The following is a 22,400-nucleotide window of genomic DNA, read 5'->3' as shown; positions in this document are numbered from 1 at the left end:
TGCTCTGCCCACCAGGGGGCGATGCTCTGCCCATCCTGGGCGTCGCCATGTTGCGACCAGAGCCACGCTAGCGCCTGAGGCAGAGGCCACAGAGCCATCCCAAGCGCCCGGGCCATCTTTGCTCCAATGGAGCCTTGGCTGCGGGAGGGGAAGGGAGAGACAGAGAGGAAAGCGCGGCGGAGGGGTGGAGAAGCAAATGAGCGCTTCTCCTGTGTGCCCTGGCCGGAATCGAACCGGGTCCTCCGCACGCTAGGCCGACGCTCTACCGCTGAGCCAGCCGGCCAGGGCCAGGATCAAGTTTGATAGATCCAAAACATACCACCTAAAGTCAACTCCTAATTGCTTTTTTAAACTCTTCTATAGGACATTCAAGTAGGTGATGTCTTTGTCCCAACCCAGTGCTACCAGGAGCTTCCAATGTGACCTGCAGAGCTGCTCCTTCCCATCGTCACCTCAGTCCTCCCACCTGAAGCACAACATCCTTTCTTCATCGCCCCGGTGTGTTACCAAAGCTTTGTGAACTCAATAACCAGAGGGTTGGCTAAGACTATGGTTTTTCTTACCTTGTATGACCAAATATTCACCCAGTGGAAAAGAAAGATCCTGATACTGTTGTCCTCATATTCAATAATAGAACTTTAATTTAGAAAAATAATAGTTTATTTAAAAAAAACCTAACAGTTTCCTAATAGTTTGAAGGGATTTAATTGGCAGCAGTGAACTGGAAGGTTGTGAGGAGGAGAATCGGGAAACAAAATTCTTGAAACTTTCTTGGCTGAGTTATAACATTATTAACACGGAGGAGGGCCGGAGAAGCTTTTACAGAGTTGTAAGACACAAGTGATTACCAATATGGTAATAAGGGGTATCATGGAGTATAATCATAAAGCAACATTTTATTGTCTCTCACCATCTTTTATATTTATTCGTCAGAAGGAGCCCTCCCAGGCCCTTGGATATTAACTCACGGAAGCCCCGGACAATCTGTTTCCTCTTTAGCAATAGACAACCTGGAAGTCAGAAGCATATTCTCAGTTTATAACTTAGTTTGGGCAATAATAACCATTGTTGTGACTTTTATACAGTCGATGCTGTTTCCTGCTCTGGATGGGGACTGCCGTGGAATGGTTACTGGAGAAGAGGTCTGTGAGCCTTTTCCCTTTCTCCAGCCATGTTGTTCCTTCTTCATTGTGTACTCACTGTGGCTTCTGACTTCACCAAAGCTGAAGAGGTTACAGGGAAGGCGGAGGGGAAGGAAGATAGAAAATACATAATTTGATTGATACCCTCACAAAGTGTATCATCTTCTCTGGATCTGGTGTATGTTTCAGATGACAATTACAATCCTGGTTCCTTTTGTGGGTTCTTTTTTTTTTTTTTTTTTACAGAGACAGAGAGAGAGGGAGGGACAGATAGGGACAGACAGCCAGGAACAAAGAGAGATGAAAAGCATCAATTAGTTTTTCGTTGCTACACTTTAGTTGTTCATTGATTGCTCACTCATATGTGCCTTGACCATGGACCCTCAGCAGACCGAGCAACCCCTTAAGCTGGCCCCCTTGGGTCCAAGCTGGTGAGCTTTACTCAAATCAGATGAGCCCGCGCTCAAGCTGGCGACCTTGGGGTCTCGAACCTGGATCCTCCGCATCCCAGTCCGACGCTCTATCCATTGCGCCACCGCCTGGTCAGGCTCTTTTGTGGGTTCTTGAGACCTATCATGGAGAAGGTTCTTTTGACTGCAGTTCCTCTGACTTGGGAGAATGAACTTTATTTCTGAATGACTTGGTGTTGCACACTTCCTTCCTTCCTGCTGAGATCTCATGGACACGTTAGGTGGTCCTGTGGGACAGGGCTTGAAGCAAGTCTCAGGCCATTCTCTCCCCGGCACCTCAGCCTCTGCATTTCCTCAGAAACCCTCACATGGCTTCTTGTCCACACTGGCTCTGGAGGGAAGTGCTTTCTCCAGGTGAAGGCCACTTCCCTTCACTCGCTGCCCACATCAGCTCACTCTTCTGATTTCTGGTGGAGTCACGCAGTTTACTTCTTCTCCACAAAACTGAGGTACATGTCAAGCTCTCTGAGTGGTCATGTTCAAGTCCCTCTCGCTAGGTTGAGGAGATTAAGAGGTACTTCTACGGTGCCCACTCTAAATTCTCAAAGGGTTAAATTGGCCAACTTGACCTTCAACCCTGTCATCTGTAGTTTAAGTGGTTAAGAACATGGGCTTTGGAGTCAGAAAAACTTCTAAGTTCAAATTTTCACTCTGTGATTATGTTATTTTGGCATTAGAAAGTTATTTAAACTCTGCAAGCCTCACTTTTTTCATCAATAAAATGGCGGCGGGGGGGAGTTGTCATACTGTCCTCAGAGTTTTTAAGGAGTTCAGTGAGATAACACATGAAAGGCTGTTCATAGCACATGTTTGGCACATAGTAAGTGCTTATTAAAATGGCCTACTACAATAAGTATTTTCTAATCTTGGAGAAAAGAGGACAGGATCATAAGAAAAAAAAAATAAAGAGATATAGAAATCAGAGACGCTCATTTTCTTGAAAGAGTAACCAGGGAACAATGAACAGGCAAGTAGAAAAGTCTCAAAAACAGGTATGTAGGGTATTGCAGAAATAATGCATAGGTATCTCTCCTGTGTTGTGCAAACAAATAACCTGGGTAGTAACATGCATAATAATTATAGCTGCAATTTAGTGAATATACTGTATGTACTAAACTTACACTAAGGGCTTTGCTAAAATATCTCTTTTATTCCTCATAATAAGGTAGGTGTTATTACTCACATTTTATTGATGAAGAATTCGAGGCTCAGAAAAATTTAATTATTAACTCAATGTATTTAGCTAGTAAATAGGGGAGTCAGGATTTGAACTCATGTCTGTCTTTCGACCTCAACGTTCTTATCTGCTATTACATGGCTAACAGAAAGCCTTCTTATACTTGTGTTATAGCAGGGCAGGAGTCTCCTAATAGCCCAAACACTCCAAAGAGCAAATGCAGGGTGCTTGGACTGTGACCCTTTGGGATGCTCCTCTAGTTCAGAGTACCTCAGTAATATTCTGTCCCCACCACAAAGAAGTATAAGCATTTAAAGGGGGCTTTAAACCATAGGATGCTCTCAATTCTCCCAACTTCCTTAGCCTCCAGAAGGAATCTTGATTACTAATTGCTGTGTTTACAACATACAAAACCAGAAGGATTAATAGGTATTTCTGTATAAATGGTATTAGTTATAAAATTTCTGCTCACCCTGGGGTTTCATAGAGCATCCTGTTTATGACATCACTGTCTTCCCTGTACAGAAAACCCTAACAAGAGCAGAGAGAAGTAAATTTCAGACAAGATCAATAATATATACACTGGATTCTAAGCCAATGCAAATGCATGGGAAGCTCATCAGAATAGTTTTCACTGATTATTCCCAAGGACCACTTCAGCTATTGAGAAGTCAGTTTCCATTATTCTTCTCCAAGCAGCAGAACTTGCCAGGGGCCTGGAATACAATTTAGGCTATAGTCAGATGGGATTAGCACTTCGTCCAACCCTGCAAAGTCACTCCTTGGCTATTATTTTTCACTCTATTGTAAATAGCAAGAGGCAGATGAAAAGGTAAAAAATATGTCGTTTGGAAGATATTTATTCTCGCCTACCTAGGGTAATCAAGAAGAGACATCAGCTCCAGATTTTGTAGGTAATAACTCACGTTTGACTTTAATACACTGTGATAAACTTTGAGGAATATATCTTTTAAAACATAAAATTCTTTACCTCTGATTTAAAGTATGGAGGATTGGTCCTGCTCTGTAGGCAGGTTAGATTTAGCATCTCTGGAAATTCTAGGGCAATTTTAAACTACTCTTTTGATCACTTGCTGCAGCTCCAGCTTTCAAAGAGAATGAGATGTTTTGGGAATGAATTGTGATAGAGTTATATGAAAATTTATATGACCAAGAATTGGATTTGTTCCCCTGGAATATTATAGATTATGTTTTATGTTGGAATTACATCAGTGTGCAGAGCAGCAGAAGGCTGGCTTAATGTAGCTAAAAATATACCTTGACTTTTCACTTTGACTAGAACTCCCCTCTCCCCAACCCGTTTCTCCTCTAATGAAAATAATGGTGTCATGACTCATATATGCGATAGACAGTAGGGGATATTTGAATCTTAAAATGAGAAGAGTTTGAGAAGGGATTAATGGTCCTTTTCTAATTTCTTTCCCATCTATCTCGTCCCTTACATTTTGATCCCCATCCTGTTTGGGGCCTTCATTGCTCCATGCCTGATTGCTATTGCCCTTTTGTTAGTGGCCAGTCTCTTCCTGCTTTAATTTGTCCTGGAGACCGCTGCCCGGTCAGTCCTGCTCCCATGTCACTTTAATCATGTAATCCCTGCCATTCTTCAGTAGGCTTTTCATCTGCTCCTAAATAAGTTGTTAACTTGCATTCAAGGTAATTTTTTAAATAAAATTTAGTGAAAGGAGGGGAGGCAGAGACAGATTCCCACATGTGCCCCAACAGGAATACACCCAGCAAGCCCACTAGGGGGCAACGCTCTGCCCATTTGAGGCCACTGCTCTGTTGCTCTGCAACTGAGCTGTTCTTAGCGCCTGAGGCAGAGGCCATGGAGCCATCCTCAGTTCCCAGGGACAGCTTGCTCCAATTGAGCTATGGCTGCAGGATGGGGCAGGGAGGAGAGAAAGAGAGAGAGAGAGAGAGAGAGAGAAAGAAAGGGAGAGACAAGAAAAAGAGGGGAAGAGAAGCAGATGGGAGCTTCTTCTGTGTGCCCTGACTAGGAATTGAACCTGGGACATCCACACACCAGACTGATGCTCTACCACTGAGCCAACCCCTTGAATTAAGATAGCCTTTGGCTGAGATGCTGCCTCAGTTGCCGGCAGAAATGTGAAACAGAGAAAGCAAGACCAGAGCAGCTCAGTCTGAGGCAGCATGCCCCATGCAAGCCTGGGCAGGAGGGAAGTTGTGAGGACCCTGCTCTGGGCTGATGGTTTCCCAGCTCCCCTGTCCCACACTGTAAACTGTGGCCAGAGAGAAACAACTCCTCCACCTTCCGAGCCAGGGAGGGAACCAAAATATCATCATTGCTGTAGATCCCTTCTCAAAATTTGGAGCCTTTTAATCTAGAGCTGCTAGATTTAACAAATAGACCCAGAAAACAGCAGCTAAATTTAAATTTCAAATAGTGAGGAATCATTTTTATAATATAATAATGCTACATGGAATACTAAAACATTATATGTTGTTTACTTAAAATTTAAAGTTAACTAGGTATTCTGTATTTATTCTGGCAACCCTATTTCCAACAGTTTTTTAAAGGTGAGTTTTGTGATAATTTATTGAGACCAATCAATTTTGCAGCCTTGGCATTATTGACATTTGGGGCTTGATGCTTCTTTGTTTGAGAGGTTGTTCTGTGTATTGAGGATGTTCAGTTGCATTCCTGGCTTCTACTCACTGGATGCCAGTAGCACTTGCCCCCTCTCCATTGGGACAACCAAATATGTTTCCTGATATTGGCAATTGTCCCCTGGGGAAGGCAAAATCACCCCCTCATGAGAACCACTGCTTTAGCAGCTGTGGTAAACAGCAGGATTGTGAAGCCTGTCATGATGGTAGACCAGAACGTGGCCCTTTATCCAAGAATGATGAGGTCTAGCCCACCTGTGTTCTCACCTCCTCCACTGATTCTGGGCTCCTTCCCAGTAACATTAGGAACTGCTAGACCTAGGAAGAGGAGCACAATAATGCAATTTTTATCCTATGTGGATTATAATTGCTAGAAAATCATTCTCTGATCACTTCACCTTTCTTCACAGCTCACATGAGGCTGTATATGGAAACCATTTAGATTTAACTAAGATATCTTCTTCTTTTATTTTATTTATTTATTTTTTTAAAGAGAGAGGCAGGAAGAGAGACAGGAGCATCGATCTGTTCCTGTATGTGCCCTGACCTGGATCAAACTGGCAACCTTTGTACTTTGGGACGATGCTCCAACTAGCTGGACAGAGCTTGATTTTTAAAAAATTTATTAGTTTTTGGAAAGACAGAGGGAGGAGAGGAGAGAGAGGAAGGGGGAAAGGAAGCATTCATTTGTTGTTCCACTTAGTTGTGCATTCACTGGTTGCTTCTTGTGTGTGCCCTGACTGGGGATTGAACCCACAACCTTGTCAATTTTAAATGACACTCCAACCAACTGAGCTAACTGGCCAGGGCAGATATCTTCTTCAAAGAATGCACAACACACCATTTAACCAAATATTTTTTCCATTTTGAAGAAGGAAAAATTTAGAAGCACTGAATAATGAATTCTGTTCTTCAAACATTTCCACCTACACATTTATCTTTGAAAAAAATACTGATACAACTTTACATGGTATTTTCTATTTGTAAAATTTCTCTGCCTGAATATGTTTTTGTACTCCTTTGGAGAAAACTGAAGTGGCTTTTGCTTTATTAACCTTGATTGTCCGGCATTGATAATTTTGTAGGCCTATCAAGTTATGTGCTGCGAAAATTTTATTAGCAAGTTAAATGTAACTGGTTTCTTCATTGCTTCCCATATTTTGTCAGCTTTTAAAGAAGCAATGGTTTTATAAAAATCCATTGAGAAAAGTAAAGACAATGTACCTGTCTGGTTATATTGCTGTGGGGAAAAAAAATCTCTGTTCTTGATTCTTTATAAAGGTTGTATCTTTTATCTAGTGTTCTTCCTTAAATAGGAACTCTTAAGAAACCCACCTTAAAGAATAACATTATTTTTGTTTATAATCACAGGCCTTCATCACTGCAGAAAAATCTCTGATCCTTCACAGATTCTGATATTTGTATTTAATCAATAACCACATTCCTTTTTCATCTGTCTTACCTCTGCAATTGCATCTTCCCAGCCGCATATGTTTTATTATGTAAGAATTCAATTGAAAGAGCCATTCATGTTTGCAAAAAAGATGATGTTTTATTATTAGTTATAAAGAAAAGAAATTTTACACTTTTTATAACCGACCCCTTCTGTTATAGCACAGTGATTTCTGAAAGTGGGGAATAAGTTAACAGGCCATGGAAGATCTTGTAGTATTCTGACCACATTATAAAATAGGACCTGGCAATTTTTATGTCTCTAATTGGCAAGCATTCAATTCACATTTGAAATGCATAATCTTTGTACAATTTGAAGGTATGCAGACTAGAAAGAATAAGGGGATGATGGTTAAAATATTTAACAACAATATGGCTTGACCTGATTAAAAACTCCATAGACCATGTTATTAGGACAGGATCTCAAAGAGGTCCTGCAGGTCCAGGTGTTCTACCATCAGTGACTGGAGCGTAGGGAGGTGGGTGGGTGCTTGGAGAGAGGCCAGGATGACTGGGGCTATGGGGCAAACACTAAGGATCAGTGCAGCAACTAGCAACTGTTTATGAGCTAGTCTTGTGGTATTTTAATATTTGAACAACTGTGGAGTGGTGCAGTGTAGTTAGACCACCAGAGTTCCTGACACTGCCATTACTCATTGCATAGTTTTGGATAAGTTGGTTATTGGGGTCTCTATTTCCCCTTTTGGAAAATGAGAATATTGAATAAGAATAGTCTTAGGCTCCCTTCTTATTCTAAGAATCTCCCTCCCACTTTGCACAATGATCTGCCTTTTCTATGCATAGAGTATAGAAATGTTTCTGAGTTTCTGAAAAGGAGTCTGGTGTTTCATGAGGAGGGTGGGGCAGAGCGTGCTCTCTGCTTTGTGAGGACATGACAGTCAAGCAGGGCTGAAGCCAGCAGGAACTATGACTGCATTCTGCTTTCAGAAGGAAGACAAGAGCAGTTACATACCTTTTAATAGGCAGCCTAAAATTTACTGCTGAGCAGGAAAATGTGTTAGTTTACTAGAAAAACCAAATAAATGTTGCTTTTCCTTGAAATCACCTAACTCAAGTAAAAGCAGTTACTTTGAAGTTTTTTGTTGTTTGCCTAGATTTCAAAAAGTTCCCTTGACTCTCCACTTTACTTTTGTGTTCTATGTTTGATATACTGTTTTTCATAGTCAATGTATGTCTTGCAGCATCTCCATGAGAATATATGTATAAGCACACATTAATGAGCGATGTCATGCCTATAGAAATTAAGCGGAGTCCAATGTAACTTCAACCTGAATCTGTTTTTCTCCCAAATTGTTTGTTTTAATTTAGTTTAGTTGAAAATTACCTTCTAATTTATATCAAATCTTTTAAAAAAATTTATAAGTATGAGGAAGTATTCAATGCAATCACTTATTACTTTCTTAGTAGAAGAAGATGTGATGATCTAAAGCATATTCTGGTTAGGAAACTCGTTGCTCAGTAAGGACCTGAGCATGAGTTTCTTTGGAGCAGCTACACCAATGATAGTTTAGTAAAATGAACCCATTCTGTTAATATCCTGCTGCTTATTGTACCTGACAAACAGAAATGAGGAAAATGAAGAATTGATTACCTGAAGCCATTTTCTTGAAACTTGCACATAATTTCCATTTATGCTCATTAAAGAAGAGCCTTCCTACAAGAAATTAAGTACATGCATAACCTGTTATGACATAGTCATAGACATGTAGTAATACAGTCTAGAATTATAGTACTCCTTCAAAGTACTTCATATTCAAAATTCACTGGAGATATCTTAAAAACATCTGTTGTAATTACAGGAACATGGCTTCTAATTTATTTAATTCCCTTTCCTACCTAAACTGTATGTATAAGTGAATTTTAAGAGACTGTATAAATACATTTTTAATTACAAAATGATGTTATACAATACATTATTAATAATAACCAACAATGCATAATGTTTATGCATAAGTCCATTAAAAAGATGAGCTAATATATGTCAATTATAAAGAATGCACTAATTTGCCCTGAATCTATGAATGAAGTTGAATTCATGCAGCAAGCCAATGAGTGCAATAACATAATCTTTTAGCATGCTGTGGTGTAGTTGGGAAACATCTTGTACCTATGGCATTTAAGAGGTATTTGGGATTTGTTCATCACATGTGATTAAGATCTTTTCAGCGAGCCATGCGGATATGAAATTTGGAATATGATGATTGAGTTGACAATGTGAGGTTTCCCAGACAGGCGCAGAATAAAATGGTCCATAGCCTTCAAGAAATGTGCACAGTCCGCCCTTTCCAGCAGAGGGGAATCAGTCTTCCTGCAATGGGATTTTCCTGTGCGGCCACAGGCTCTGTGGGAACATGGAGACTTGGTTGCTAGCGGTAACACATTTCTGAAATCTCCATGGCCAGCTCCAGACACTCACTGGTCTCGTGACAAGATTCAAAAAGGCTGCAATCCATATCACAGTTGCAGTTGCAATCGTTTCGAGAATGGTTTTCATCTGAGGTGTGGTGATACCTGTGAGAGGGGCAGCACAAGCTGGTACACACCGTTTCACACGTATCAGGGAGCATCAGGAGACAATCCAAAAACTGGCAAAACAGACAGGTGAGGATAAGAGAGGCACACTCCTCTGTTTAAAGAAGAAGGAAGAAAATTATTAGCGACTCTATGGTGATATCTATAAAGGACATGTGTGTGGTGGCATACTTGATAACTCTATCGTCAGCTCTTAACTATTTGTCCTCATTAGTTGTCACGTACACTATAATCTCTCAAACTCTATACCCCCTTCCCCTATGCAGTACTTGCTCTACTTAAGTAATGGTTTTTATTAACTTCCCAAGCATTTCCTATTGATTCCACATAATCAGGTTATTTAAAGTGCTTTTACTTTTTAAAACTCCTTTATTTACTTGGCCTGCAGATGTGCAGGGAACCACACAACTGAAAACCTTGCAACTGTCTGAAAAACAGCAGGTTGTCCCCAGTGCAGGGAGCATTCAGGTGCAATTAGAGTTGGGGGACGAGGAAAGACTACAAATTTCTGAATTCTTGTTACAAGGCTTACTTATTTGTTTGAGGTGGATTTCCATAAATTTGCCACAATCATATTGAAATACAAGCAAAAAACACATTTCAAAACCTAATATCAATAATTTTTAATCGACTGTAGTTTTTTTGGTTGTATTCTATTTTTAATCCTTTTTCCTCTAGTTATATAAAAGCTTAGTTTTATATACATGTTAGAAGAATATATCATTATATTCCTAAAAGGGTATAAATCTTATCAATTCTTTTTAAGAAAATTGGTTTAAAAATTTACTATGCTTACTTGTAAAAATTTGAAAAATATCTTTAAGGACTTGAAAATACACTGTAATTGGTAATTCTAGCCAAACACCTGTGATAGGTTATAGATTATTTTATATTCTGTTTTCATAAAGGGAATTAGAAGATGTAGCAGTTCTCTTGTTAAAATTATAACTTTACTTTAGTTAAACACAGCTCAGAACATGTAAGGGTTTTGTGAAACTTACTTAAGTGTTTGTGTGACATTCTAGTTAATTAAAATCAGTATCCTGAAAATTGTTGATGGTTGAAAGTAACATTCTAGTGCAAATTGGAGAAAAATCTCCCACTCCTGATAGGTTTATCAATCCATTAAAGTTAGGCTTTCATAAAGATTATTTTTTCCCAAGAAGAATGTTAATAATTTTTGTGTTTCACACTGGAGAGGCCTGAGACTCTACAGGCCTACAAGAGAAATTTTGCTGTCTGAGTTAGAGTGTGCTAAGTATTCCTAGAGCCCCGTTCATTAAATTTTAACAAAATTTCCAGAAAACTTTTTCTTTTATTGTTCAAATATATTTAATCTTTCAGAGTGAAGAAAGAACATGGAAACTTTCTCTAAAAGGGAATAAACATTTTAAAGAAAGTCATTTTTATTTCTTTTAAAAAACAGTTAATAAACTATATAAATGTCTGAAGTGAGTCCTGCATGTGGGTAAACAAAAACCTTCCTTCCTGTCTCTGCCTCTCCTCCGTTCCTGGCCTTCTTTCTTCCTCCCAAAAACATGGGGGTAAAGAACCCCACTGTGACTTTTATGACTTCTTTAACTGCCATAGATTGTTGCAGGTGCTGCAGCCATTGCTCAATATTTATACTGCTGGCAGCGTGTGCCATAATACCTCTATGGTGTACATTCTCACCTCTTTGCCAGATTGGGTGTATTTTTACTCACTCAGGGCCAGTTTCTAGTCTGTGGCCAACTCATCCATATCTCATAAGTTGCTGCAAACCACCCACAAAAATTCAGGAGGAAGTTAGTACAGTACATAGACTAGTTTGTGTACGCCTGTCTAAACAGGACACGTTGGTGGTCAAAACTCTGGAGCATAAAACCTCATCCAGTTTCACCAATGCGAGCCGAGACTGCTGCTGCAACAGCCCCTGGCGAAAAAGAGGTTCTCAGTAGGAAATATTCCTGTTTATCCCTCAGGCTGCAGGCTCGAGAGACTTACTCAGGACACAATCCTGTAAAAATGATCCCACAAGATCCTGTCCTTTGTAGAGGACACATTCAAAGTTTAGTTTGAAGGTAAATCAGGCTGGGTGCAGGATGACTTGGCAGGCTAGGAGCTAGTGTTACCTATGAAAAGAATGAAGAACTTGTTTGTGAAATGACCTTATAATTTCCTGAGGGCATAAAACCTTTTGGTTCAATTCCAACTGCCAAAGTTTCTGCGAGCAGGCAGACGCCAGGGGTCTCCGCTTCTGATGCCTACCATAGATTTTATTTACCAAAAAAAAAAAAAGTTTTCATCTGATCCTTTGGTCACATTGGCATTAGTTTCCTTCCACTCTTCTATTTTGCACTTGAGAATAGAACCCTTTTTTTCTAAGTTAGTTCTTTATATTTGGTTATAAAAGGCAGAATCTCTTGCTCCCAAAACACGACGACATTAATGAATTGAAAACAGATTTTTCCCAACTTTCAAGTATGTTCCACACTTTTCCTAAAAGGCATATTCAATATTCTACATGGGCTTGCTAAACTGTTTTGCATATGTTTTTTTAAATTTTGTTTTTAGTTTTGGGTTTTTATTGCACAAAAGTAACATGAGCGCTTCAGGATAAAATTTGCAACTGTTTGAAAACAGATTTCTCCTACTCATGAAGAGATGTGTTTTTTTGTTTGTTTGTTTGTTTTTTGTACCTTCACTATTCATTGGGTCTAATGTTGAATAAACATGATATTCAAAGTCATAGTCTATGATCACCACCCCTTCGCTCAGCCCATCCCAAGAAGGGTGCCATGCAGCCAAAAGCCAGCTTTGCATCTCTTATGCAGTCTTTTTCAAAACGTCTCACACTTACCAAGCCCAGGCTGTGTCATGGATCTCCCTCTCTGCCATTTCACAAGCCTACCCCTCTACCAGTTTTTCTGGTACTGGTTCCTGAACACGCAGATTAATTAATAAGACTCCTGGGACTCATTCTTATCATTTTCCTTTTCCTCATCATACTTCCTGATACAATTCTTCACTGAGTCCAGCTGATTCTATCTCGGGTTTTTACTTGAAGTCTCTAAGCCTCTATCTATGTCCTTAGTTCTATCCATCATCAGCCACCACCATGTCAACCATGATAGCTTCCTATTAATGACACTACTTCCACATGAGCCCAGCTCAAATTAATCAGCTACTAGAATATGTTTTGTCTTAAATTAGAACAACTTACTCTTTCTCTAAAGTCCCAATTCCTTGCCATGGTTTGTCAGCTCCTGTGTGATCATGTTCCAGCCTATTCCCTGTCTCCAGTCCTATTCTCCTGCAGCTTACTGGCTCAATGTTAGTTCCTGGGACACAAGTAACTCAGGGCCTTTGCACATGCGATAACTTTGGCCCTTGCACACTCTCCCTACAATTTGACTTAACTCCTACTCACTCGTTGAGTCTTTGCCTTAAAACACATTCTCTTTAAATGACATCTTTGCTGAAACTCTTATAGCAACCTGATTTTTTTCTTCATTGCACTAACTACAGGATGATAGTAAACTAATTAATGTATTAACTAGTTTCTCCCCTACTAGAACTGAGGTTACAAGAAAGCCATATCTCTTGCCTAATATGTGGTGGCACAGTGGATAGAGCGTTGATTTGGAATGCTGAGGTCAATGGTTTGAAACCCTGGGCTTGCCTCGTCAAAGCACATATAGGAGTTGATGCTTCCTGCTCCTCCCCCCTTCTCTCTCTCTTTATCTCTCGCTCTCTCTCTCCTCTCTAAAATGAACAAATAAATAAATAAATAAAGCCATATCTCTTGTTGAATGAATGAATGAATGAATGAATGAATGAACAATAAGGGATAAATAAAGCATCCCAATGGGGGCAGTAATGGGAAATGGGAGGGCGGGAGAAAGGGAAAGCCTGGGGTGTTTCTCCTCCTCTCATTGGGGTCAGGCAGTGCTTATATCTTCTACATGTTTTTCTCTCTTTCTGAATGCCTTTCTCTCTGTGGTTCCTGTGATGGCACTCACTAGTGGTCTGTGTATAATGGTTAGAGACTAGTGGCCTATGGCTAATGACAGTGCTAGTGGCAGGGAGGGACCGAGAGAAGAGGAGGCAGAGCCTTCTTGTTGTTGTAAAGTTCTGGGTGGCTTCACTGTTCCCTTACTTGGCTTTGCACCTCTCCTACGTCTTCTATGACACATTCCTGTATATTACTTCCTGTTGTTGACCTGTCTGGTGTCCTCGCAGAGGTTCCAGTTACTGCAGTTGGAGTACCCATTCTCACTCCCACTTCTTGCCTCCTTAAACTTGGATCAAAGAAGCTTTAAGATAGATCCAAGACCAGCATGTCCTATGGCCAATGCTGGAATTTAGCTATGAGCAAGAAGCTGAGCCAAAACCCTGTCAGGGTTATGTCATTTCTTTTTCCTACCCCTAGGTTACATTTAGGACATTAAGGCTAAGTGATACACCTTAATTGCATGGACGACGAGGGCAGGCTCTGTGTACGACTGGCGACTGGCTGATTAAGAGGGATGGTCTGCCTCATTAGAAAGAATCATGTTTAATTAGAGTGGAAAAGGTCACAACACAGGGAGTTTCCACATTGTTGGCCTCACGGTCTCGGTCCTGTGCTCCCAGAGGTTGCTTCCAATCCTGCCACCATGCTGCCAGGACCAGGAGGAGGGAGCATGAGGCAGCTTTGGCCGCCAGCTGCGGTTCTGGGAGCACTGAACTCGGGGTCACCACCTGGACTTTAGAATCATTATCCGAAGTGGCAAGAATGTAGTTCTTCCAGAAGTGACCCCAGATAAACAAAGTCAGGGGAAAAAAAGATAAAATGAGTCTGGTTCAGATTCAGTATTCTAATATATTGATAGTTAATGTGCTACTGCAGGGAATTTAGCATGATAATAAGATTCATGACACAATGTCTGTGATTGCTAAAACTTTTTGGTCAAAAATGATAAAAATTGGTTCTCACTCTCCCTGAATTAAGTTTTTTCTTAATATCTGTAATGTATAATGTGAAGAAATAAAGTATGACTGAATGCCTTGTTCTAGCTGGGGTATCATCCCTGATGTTATCAATTTTAATAGCTATTTAAATATGTCAAGATCTATTTAAATTCAGACAAGCACAACTAACATTCAGTCAGTTCTTTAGAACTAAAATGACTAGATTTGGGTGATACTTAGTAAATTTGTGCTTATGTTTTTTTCTGAGCAAATGAACTGAAATAATTAAAAAATTGAAACATTTTATAAGGTGACACTACTGCATTTAATTGTATGAAATTTACTGTGGTGAAAATGTAATCATTTTATTCAGTAGTCCATGGTGTAATTAAGACTATTCTTTTGAGGTATCTTGTATTTATGATTTTTCCCTTCCACCTGGATGAGATGTCTCAAATTCAAAGTTAGGCATCAATTAGGTATATTCTCAGGCTGCATTTGAAGGAGCCTGTTCTCTAATACCATGTGTATCCTGGTTTTATTATCTGCAGGGATGCTTTTGTAATCAGACACAGAAACATAAGCAGAGACACAGATAGTGCTCTGGACTTTTTCCACTTTATTTAGGGAAGGGACCACACAGGATGAGCCATGTTTTAATAATATGTAGTGCTGTAGGACGTGGCGCGTGATGTGCAGTGAAGATCCTCTTAAATTCCCATCAGAGCACACACCATGAACTCTGTTAATGGATGGAACGCATTTTACAAAATTTGCATGTGTGAGGCTTTTCCGTCTTGTTTTAAATGGGGCAATGTATATGAATAATAGACATTAGCAATTAAGCATCTATTCCTATGCACTCATTTATACATTTGAAAATAAATTATCCACAAAAAAAATTATCCACAAACTATATGAAAGTGAATGCAATAATCTTTTTTCCCTTCTGTTTCCCCTGCTGTTTCTGAAAGATATTTCTGTATTTATCTCAGTACAACCATGACCCCAGCTCTCAATTTCTTCATCCTTAAGTTAATTACTATCAAAATTCTCTAAAATGAAGTGAGTCTGACTTAACTCTTGATTTCCTTGATGTTTGTTCCTTAAGATAATGAGAGTTTCTTATCACTATTTGTGGATCTTAGTCTGGGGTTTTTCTCTCTCTTTTGTCCAGGTACCCAAAACTTTTACTTTAATGGGAGGAGTTTTTCCAATATGAGAAAAGAGAGTTGGGTTATTACTTATATTGTTAGCTTAAAACCAGAATGCTCTGGGTCATACTGGCTTGAGCGCAGCCCTTAAGAAAACAATATAATCAACTGTCCTCATGATTCTTTTCTACTCTTTTAAAGAGAGAGTAATCAGTCCTTTTCCTGCATGAGAGTCCTGCGTATCAGTTGCTATTTTAACGAAGTAGTCATTTGGCCCTTCCCTGACAATCTGTGCATCAGGCACTAGGCTAGCCACGTTGGCTCTTCTCATTCTCCCATGATTCCTGGTAGCATTGATGAGAGCGGATCTGGAGCTGCTCTGTGCTGTATGCTATGAATTTGTACAATGCAAATTTCTAATTCTGGGATCAGAGAACCAACATCAGTACAAGGAAGATCCACACGTCCCTGCTACTATATGATAAAATGCTCTGGCATCGAAATATTTTGCAGAGAACTCTCCTGTATTGTCTTTTCTTATTTGGCATCTCTAAAAAAGCCAGAACCTTAGGCATCACTTTAGATTTGATTATAACCTGTCAGTCTACAGGTCCAAGTTGATCCAAAGCATTGGCAGCTGTTTGGAGCTTCACAAAGGAAACAACTATTGCCAACACTTAAAAGTTTTGCGATTTCACATATAATAATACTCTTGACCTGGCAGCTCTGGTCCTACACTCCCACTGGTGACCAGGGGCTGGAGAGGACTGGGGGCAGCTCTGGTCCTACACTCCCACTGGTGACCAGGGGCTGGAGATGAGTGGGGGCAGCTCTGGTCCTACACTCCCACTGGCAACCAGGGGCTGGAGAGGACTGGGGGCAGCTCTGGTCCTACACTCCCACTGGTGACCAGGGGCTGGAGAGGAGTGGGGGCAGCTCTGGTCCTACACTCCCACTGGTGACCAGGGGCTGGAGACGAGTGGGGGCACCTCTGGTCCTACACTCCCACTGGCAACCAGGGGCTGGAGAGGACTGGGGGCAGCTCTGGTCCTACACTCCCACTGGTGACCAGGGGCTGGAGAGGAGTGGGGGCAGCTCTGGTCCTACACTCCCACTGGCGACCAGGGGCTGGAGAGGAGTGGGGGCAGTTCTGGTCCTACACTCCCACTGGTGACCAGGGGCTGGAGAGGAGTGGGGGCAGCTCTGGTCCTACACTCTCACCGGTGACCAGGGGCTGGAGACGAGTGGGGGCAGCTCTGGTCCTACACTCCCACTGGCGACCAGGGGCTGGAGACGAGTGGGGGCAGCTCTGGTCCTACACTCCCACTGGCGACCAGGGGCTGGAGAGGAGTGGGGGCAGCTCTGGTCCTACACTCCCACTGGCGACCAGGGGCTGGAGACGAGTGGGGGCAGCTCTGGTCCTACACTCCCACTGGCGACCAGGGGCTGGAGAGGAGTGGGGGCAGCTCTGGTCCTACACTCCCACTGGCGACCAGGGGCTGGAGACGAGTGGGGGCAGCTCTGGTCCTACACTCCCACTGGTGACCAGGGGCTGGAGAGGACTGGGGGCAGCTCTGGTCCTACACTCCCACTGGCGACCAGGGGCTGGAGACGAGTGGGGGCAGCTCTGGTCCTACACTCCCACTGGCGACCGGGGGCTGGAGACGACTGGGGGCAGCTCTGGTCCTACACTCCCACTGGCGACCAGGGGCTGGAGACGAGTGGGGGCAGCTCTGGTCCTACACTCCCACTGGCGACCAGGGGCTGGAGAGGAGTGGGGGCAGCTCTGGTCCTACACTCCCACTGGCGACCAGGGGCTGGAGATGAGTGGGGGCAGCTCTGGTCCTACACTCCCACTGGCGACCAGGGGCTGGAGATGAGTGGGGGCAGCTCTGGTCCTACACTCCCACTGGCGACCAGGGGCTGGAGAGGAGTGGGGGCAGCTCTGGTCCTACACTCCCACTGGCGACCAGGGGCTGGAGACGAGTGGGGGCAGCTCTGGTCCTACACTCCCACTGGCGACCAGGGGCTGGAGACGAGTGGGGGCAGCTCTGGTCCTACACTCCCACTGGTGACCAGGGGCTGGAGAGGACTGGGGGCAGCTCTGGTCCTACACTCCCACTGGCGACCAGGGGCTGGAGAGGACTGGGGGCAGCTCTGGTCCTACACTCCCACTGGCAACCAGGGGCTGGAGACGAGTGGGGGCAGCTCTGGTCCTACACTCCCACTGGCGACCAGGGGCTGGAGACGAGTGGGGGCAGCTCTGGTCCTACACTCCCACTGGCGACCGGGGGCTGGAGACGACTGGGGGCAGCTCTGGTCCTACACTCCCACTGGCGACCAGGGGCTGGAGACGAGTGGGGGCAGCTCTGGTCCTACACTCCCACTGGCGACCAGGGGCTGGAGACGAGTGGGGGCAGCTCTGGTCCTACACTCCCACTGGCGACCAGGGGCTGGAGAGGAGTGGGGGCAGCTCTGGTCCTACACTCCCACTGGCGACCAGGGGCTGGAGACGAGTGGGGGCAGCTCTGGTCCTACACTCCCACTGGCGACCAGGGGCTGGAGACGAGTGGGGGCAGCTCTGGTCCTACACTCCCACTGGTGACCAGGGGCTGGAGAGGACTGGGGGCAGCTCTGGTCCTACACTCCCACTGGCAACCAGGGGCTGGAGACGAGTGGGGGCAGCTCTGGTCCTACACTCCCACTGGCGACCAGGGGCTGGAGACGACTGGGGGCAGCTCTGGTCCTACACTCCCACTGGCGACCAGGGGCTGGAGAGGAGTGGGGGCAGCTCTGGTCCTACACTCCCACTGGTGACCAGGGGCTGGAGAGGAGTGGGGGCACCTCTGGTCCTACACTCCCACTGGTGACCAGGGGCTGGAGAGGAGTGGGGGCACCTCTGGTCCTACACTCCCACTGGCGACCAGGGGCTGGAGACGAGTGGGGGCAGCTCTGGTCCTACACTCCCACTGGTGACCAGGGGCTGGAGAGGAGTGGGGGCAGCTCTGGTCCTACACTCCCACTGGCGACCAGGGGCTGGAGACGAGTGGGGGCAGCTCTGGTCCTACACTCCCACTGGTGACCAGGGGCTGGAGAGGAGTGGGGGCACCTCTGGTCCTACACTCCCACTGGAGACCAGGGGCTGGAGAGGAGTGGGGGCACCTCTGGTCCTACACTCCCACTGGCGACCAGGGGCTGGAGACGAGTGGGGGCAGCTCTGGTCCTACACTCCCACTGGTGACCAGGGGCTGGAGAGGAGTGGGGGCAGCTCTGGTCCTACACTCCCACTGGCGACCAGGGGCTGGAGACGACTGGGGGCAGCTCTGGTCCTACACTCCCACTGGCGACCAGGGGCTGGAGACGAGTGGGGGCAGCTCTGGTCCTACACTCCCACTGGCGACCAGGGGCTGGAGACGAGTGGGGGCAGCTCTGGTCCTACATTCCCACTGGCGACCAGGGGCTGGAGACGAGTGGGGGCAGCTCTGGTCCTACACTCCCACTGGCGACCAGGGGCTGGAGACGACTGGGGGCAGCTCTGGTCCTACACTCCCACTGGCGACCAGGGGCTGGAGAGGACTGGGGGCAGCTCTGGTCCTACACTCCCACTGGTGACCAGGGGCTGGAGAGGAGTGGGGCAGCTCTGGTCCTACACTCCCACCGGCGACCAGGGGCTGGAGAGGAGTGGGGCAGCTCTGGTCCTACACTCCCACTGGTGACCATGGGCTGGAGAGGAGTGGGGCAGCTCTGGTCCTACACTCCCACTGGTGACCAGGGGCTGGAGAGGAGTGGGGCAGCTCTGGTCCTACACTCCCACTGGTGACCAGGGGCTGGAGAGGAGTGGGGCAGCTCTGGTCCTACACTCCCACCGGCGACCAGGGGCTGGAGAGGAGTGGAGGCAGTGTGCCTCCCCTTGCCACAGTCCTCACCGGTCCCTGTTGCTCACTGTCAGCTGTGTTACTCACTTTACCTCCTGGTGACTGCAGGCACTTGTATCTGTAGCCTCTGCTCTAAGGTATCTGGGATGATACTTGTACAAGACACCACATATATAACGTGTGTCAGAAACTTCCCTTGCTTTCTAAAATTGTAATCATAATAAAAGCCAAAACTGAATATATATTATGTGACAGTTCTATATTGGTTGCTTTGTACATGTTATTTAATTTGATCTTCAAAACATCCCATGAAGTATTCCTAGCTCCATTATATAACTCAGAGTGTGAGATTGAGAGATGGGGAAAAAAAAGTTTTATACAGTTAATAAATTTTAGAGCCAAAAGTTAAAATGATATGATTCCAAAGTTCCTCTTATACAGTTTACTTTAAATTATTTTCCTTTTAAAAAAAATAAATATAAATTTAAATACAGACCAGAAATCATACTCTATTGCATTTTCCTTTGAGAATTTCCCTTCAGCTTTCTTTAAATGCAAAAGTAAATAATGAACACTACAAAATTCTTAAATGGTTTGTGTCTCCTGTAAAGGTCACTGCATAGTTAACCTGAGTGAAATTCATATGTCTTGGTGTAGAGTCTATGACTTTGAACTTAACTGTGTTGATCATTTAGCTCCAAATCAATGTGAAACTGGCTTTGCAAATGAAACGTGCCTTCTTGTCACATACAGGGATGGTTTGGTGTGGGTTTGCACTGGTCAGAATGCATAGGAAGTGACATTACCTAGAGGAAGCAACACTGTTTCACAGGTTGCTGATGTAATAATCTTGTTTTATTCAGTTTATATTTATACTTTTCTAGTATTTCAATACTATTCCTCTCTGCCTTCTTTTCCTCTCTGCCCAAACAGTCTCAGATCAGAGAAAAGACTTTGCTGTTTTTCTTTATCCACTTCATAGCCCTATAGTAATGATCATCACATCTCACCCCCCTTTAAAACACTTTTTCTCTGACTCTCAGCTTTGAGAGCAAACAATCTGTCAAGCACCTTGTAATTGCCAAGTGACCTTGACATGTGTCATTCACCAGCGTTTTCAAATTGAAGTCTCTTTGTTTAATATGCATAGAGCCATGCCCCCCCTCCCCGAACAGCATATGTGATGATTTTACAGGGGTTGGGGGTTGGAGAGTTTTATTTAGAGATGGATTGATTCTGAGAAACATACCATCAGTGTCTCTCTGATGAACTGAAGCATCAGTTTGGAGGTAAGAGAATCTCGTTTGGCATTCTTCAAGGGAGGACAGTGATGTGCTGGATTCTGACAGTTTTTTTTCAGTGGAAGTTTCCTGGGCTGGTCCATCTGTGATATTGAAGTCAGATACTGAATTTATAACGATAGCATTAATGGGTTTCTCTTCTGCATGTTTTTCATTTGTGAGTTGCGTATCTAGATGAAAAAAGAAAAAACACACAAATACACAAACCCACTGTGGCTGACAAAGCTGGAGATAAGCATAGGCGTTCACAGAGAATTTCACATCCTAGGTTTTGATAAGAATAAAGTCTCTTTTAAAAAGAATTGATACAAAATAGTCTTGGGGATATAAGTACAGCATAAAGAATACAGTCAATAATAGTGTGATAACATTGTACGGTGCCAGGTGGGTACTAGAAATATTGAGGGAAACACTCTGTAAAGTATATAATTATCTAACTACTATGCTAGACACCTGAAACTACGGTAATTCAAAGTAATATTAAATGTAAAATGTAACTGAAAAAAAAAAAGAAAATAAACTAAAAAAATGAAGCCTTTTTGAGCAAGAAATTTTGAATAAAAATACAAGTAAGAATAAAAGAATACAGTAATTATAAAATTTTACACACATTCTAAGTTTTAGCTATCATAGTAATTTGTAACATTTATTTCTACTATGGCTTTCTTTTTTAATGATAGGTGGAGAGAATCAAGGAATTTATTCACTTCGATCAACCAATCTTGCAGTGCCATGAGCTTACTGTCAGTGTTTTAGGGGCTGAGAAGTGGTCAGAGGGACTGCAGTGCTAGACAGTACTTCTCAGTAACAGCATATGATCTCAATCAAGTCATTTTATTTTTTGTTTCTACAAATCCTGTGTAAAGATAGTGGTGTGAATAAATACAGTCTTCAAATTCATTTATACCTCTGCACTCAGCGATACTAAGCTGCCCCTTTCCCTTTGCTGTAGTGTTTGGTAGGTCTCTGCTCAGGTGTAGTCTCTGTGGCTCCAAGGTGCTTCTTGGACACATGCTGTATTTCCATATAATCAGCTGGCACAATTATTGGAGATGTTCGAGGAGCCTTAGCAAAATCCTTGATTGAGACTGTGGTTTGGATAGGCATAGAGAAGGCTGGGAAGACCCAGGGGCTCCGTGTGTTTTAAACTCCTGGTGTTTGTTCATTCATTCTCACATAATGATTGAGGGTCTGCCATGTAACAAGCTGGACACTGGGGATACAGTAGTGACTAAGACAGGCAGCATTCTTGGCTTTCACAAGCATCAAACAAGTTAGCAAAAGTAACTGCTTAAGTTACAATCTTGAGGAGGGTATGAAAAAGAAGACATCACGAAGTCATATTATAGAAGGAACCAGATTGGGTAGTGGTGAGGTTGTGCTCTTACACTCATTAAACAGAGAAATCCTAAGATTGAGAAAAGAGTTAACAGAAGATCTTCTTAAGCATGTGGCCAGGCTGACTCCTAGGGATATCTTAAGAGCTCGAAGAGCAATGATCCTGCTGATTTGCTGGCACTTTGGGGGTTGTGAAGATGAATTCTGGAGAACTGCATTTCAATTTCTGGACAAATGCCCACTTGATCCAATACTGCTCATTGAGTGACTGAAATAAATAATACAATTGGAAGCCGGGTTTGATTTTACCATGCTCTCACAGCTCAGTGCAAGAAATATCTTCCTGCCAAGTCC

At 43.4% G+C, this 22,400-nt stretch overlaps 1 protein-coding gene across 1 annotated transcript; it reads right to left on the bottom strand.

The window, feature by feature from the left end:
- Positions 1-9,277: 9,277 nt before the first annotated feature.
- MDFIC2 (MyoD family inhibitor domain containing 2) lies at positions 9,278-21,721 on the bottom strand. The gene is made up of 3 exons (XM_066244323.1): positions 21,616-21,721; positions 20,657-20,878; positions 9,278-9,537 (listed from the first exon to the last, which is right to left on the bottom strand). Exons 1-3 carry the CDS (start codon positions 21,719-21,721, stop codon positions 9,278-9,280), a joined length of 588 nt encoding a protein of 195 aa, XP_066100420.1.
- Positions 21,722-22,400: the final 679 nt, after the last annotated feature.

The sequence above is a fragment of the Saccopteryx bilineata genome, chromosome 10 (assembly GCF_036850765.1).
Source record: "Saccopteryx bilineata isolate mSacBil1 chromosome 10, mSacBil1_pri_phased_curated, whole genome shotgun sequence".
NCBI lineage: Eukaryota > Metazoa > Chordata > Mammalia > Chiroptera > Emballonuridae > Saccopteryx > Saccopteryx bilineata.
The sequence above is the reverse complement of the archived record's forward strand: the minus strand, read 5'-3'. Positions and strand labels throughout refer to the sequence as shown.

Coding starts and splice junctions, on each gene's coding strand:
- MDFIC2 (XM_066244323.1), bottom strand. CDS start 21,721: ATGTGTCCAAGAAGCACCTTGGAGCCACAGAGACTACACCTGAGCAGA. Junction 20,879..21,615: donor TAGTATCGCTGAGTGCAGAG/GTATAAATGAAT, acceptor TTTTTCATCTAG/ATACGCAACTCACAAATGAA. Junction 9,538..20,656: donor TCATCAGAGAGACACTGATG/GTATGTTTCTCA, acceptor TTCTTTAAACAG/AGGAGTGTGCCTCTCTTATC.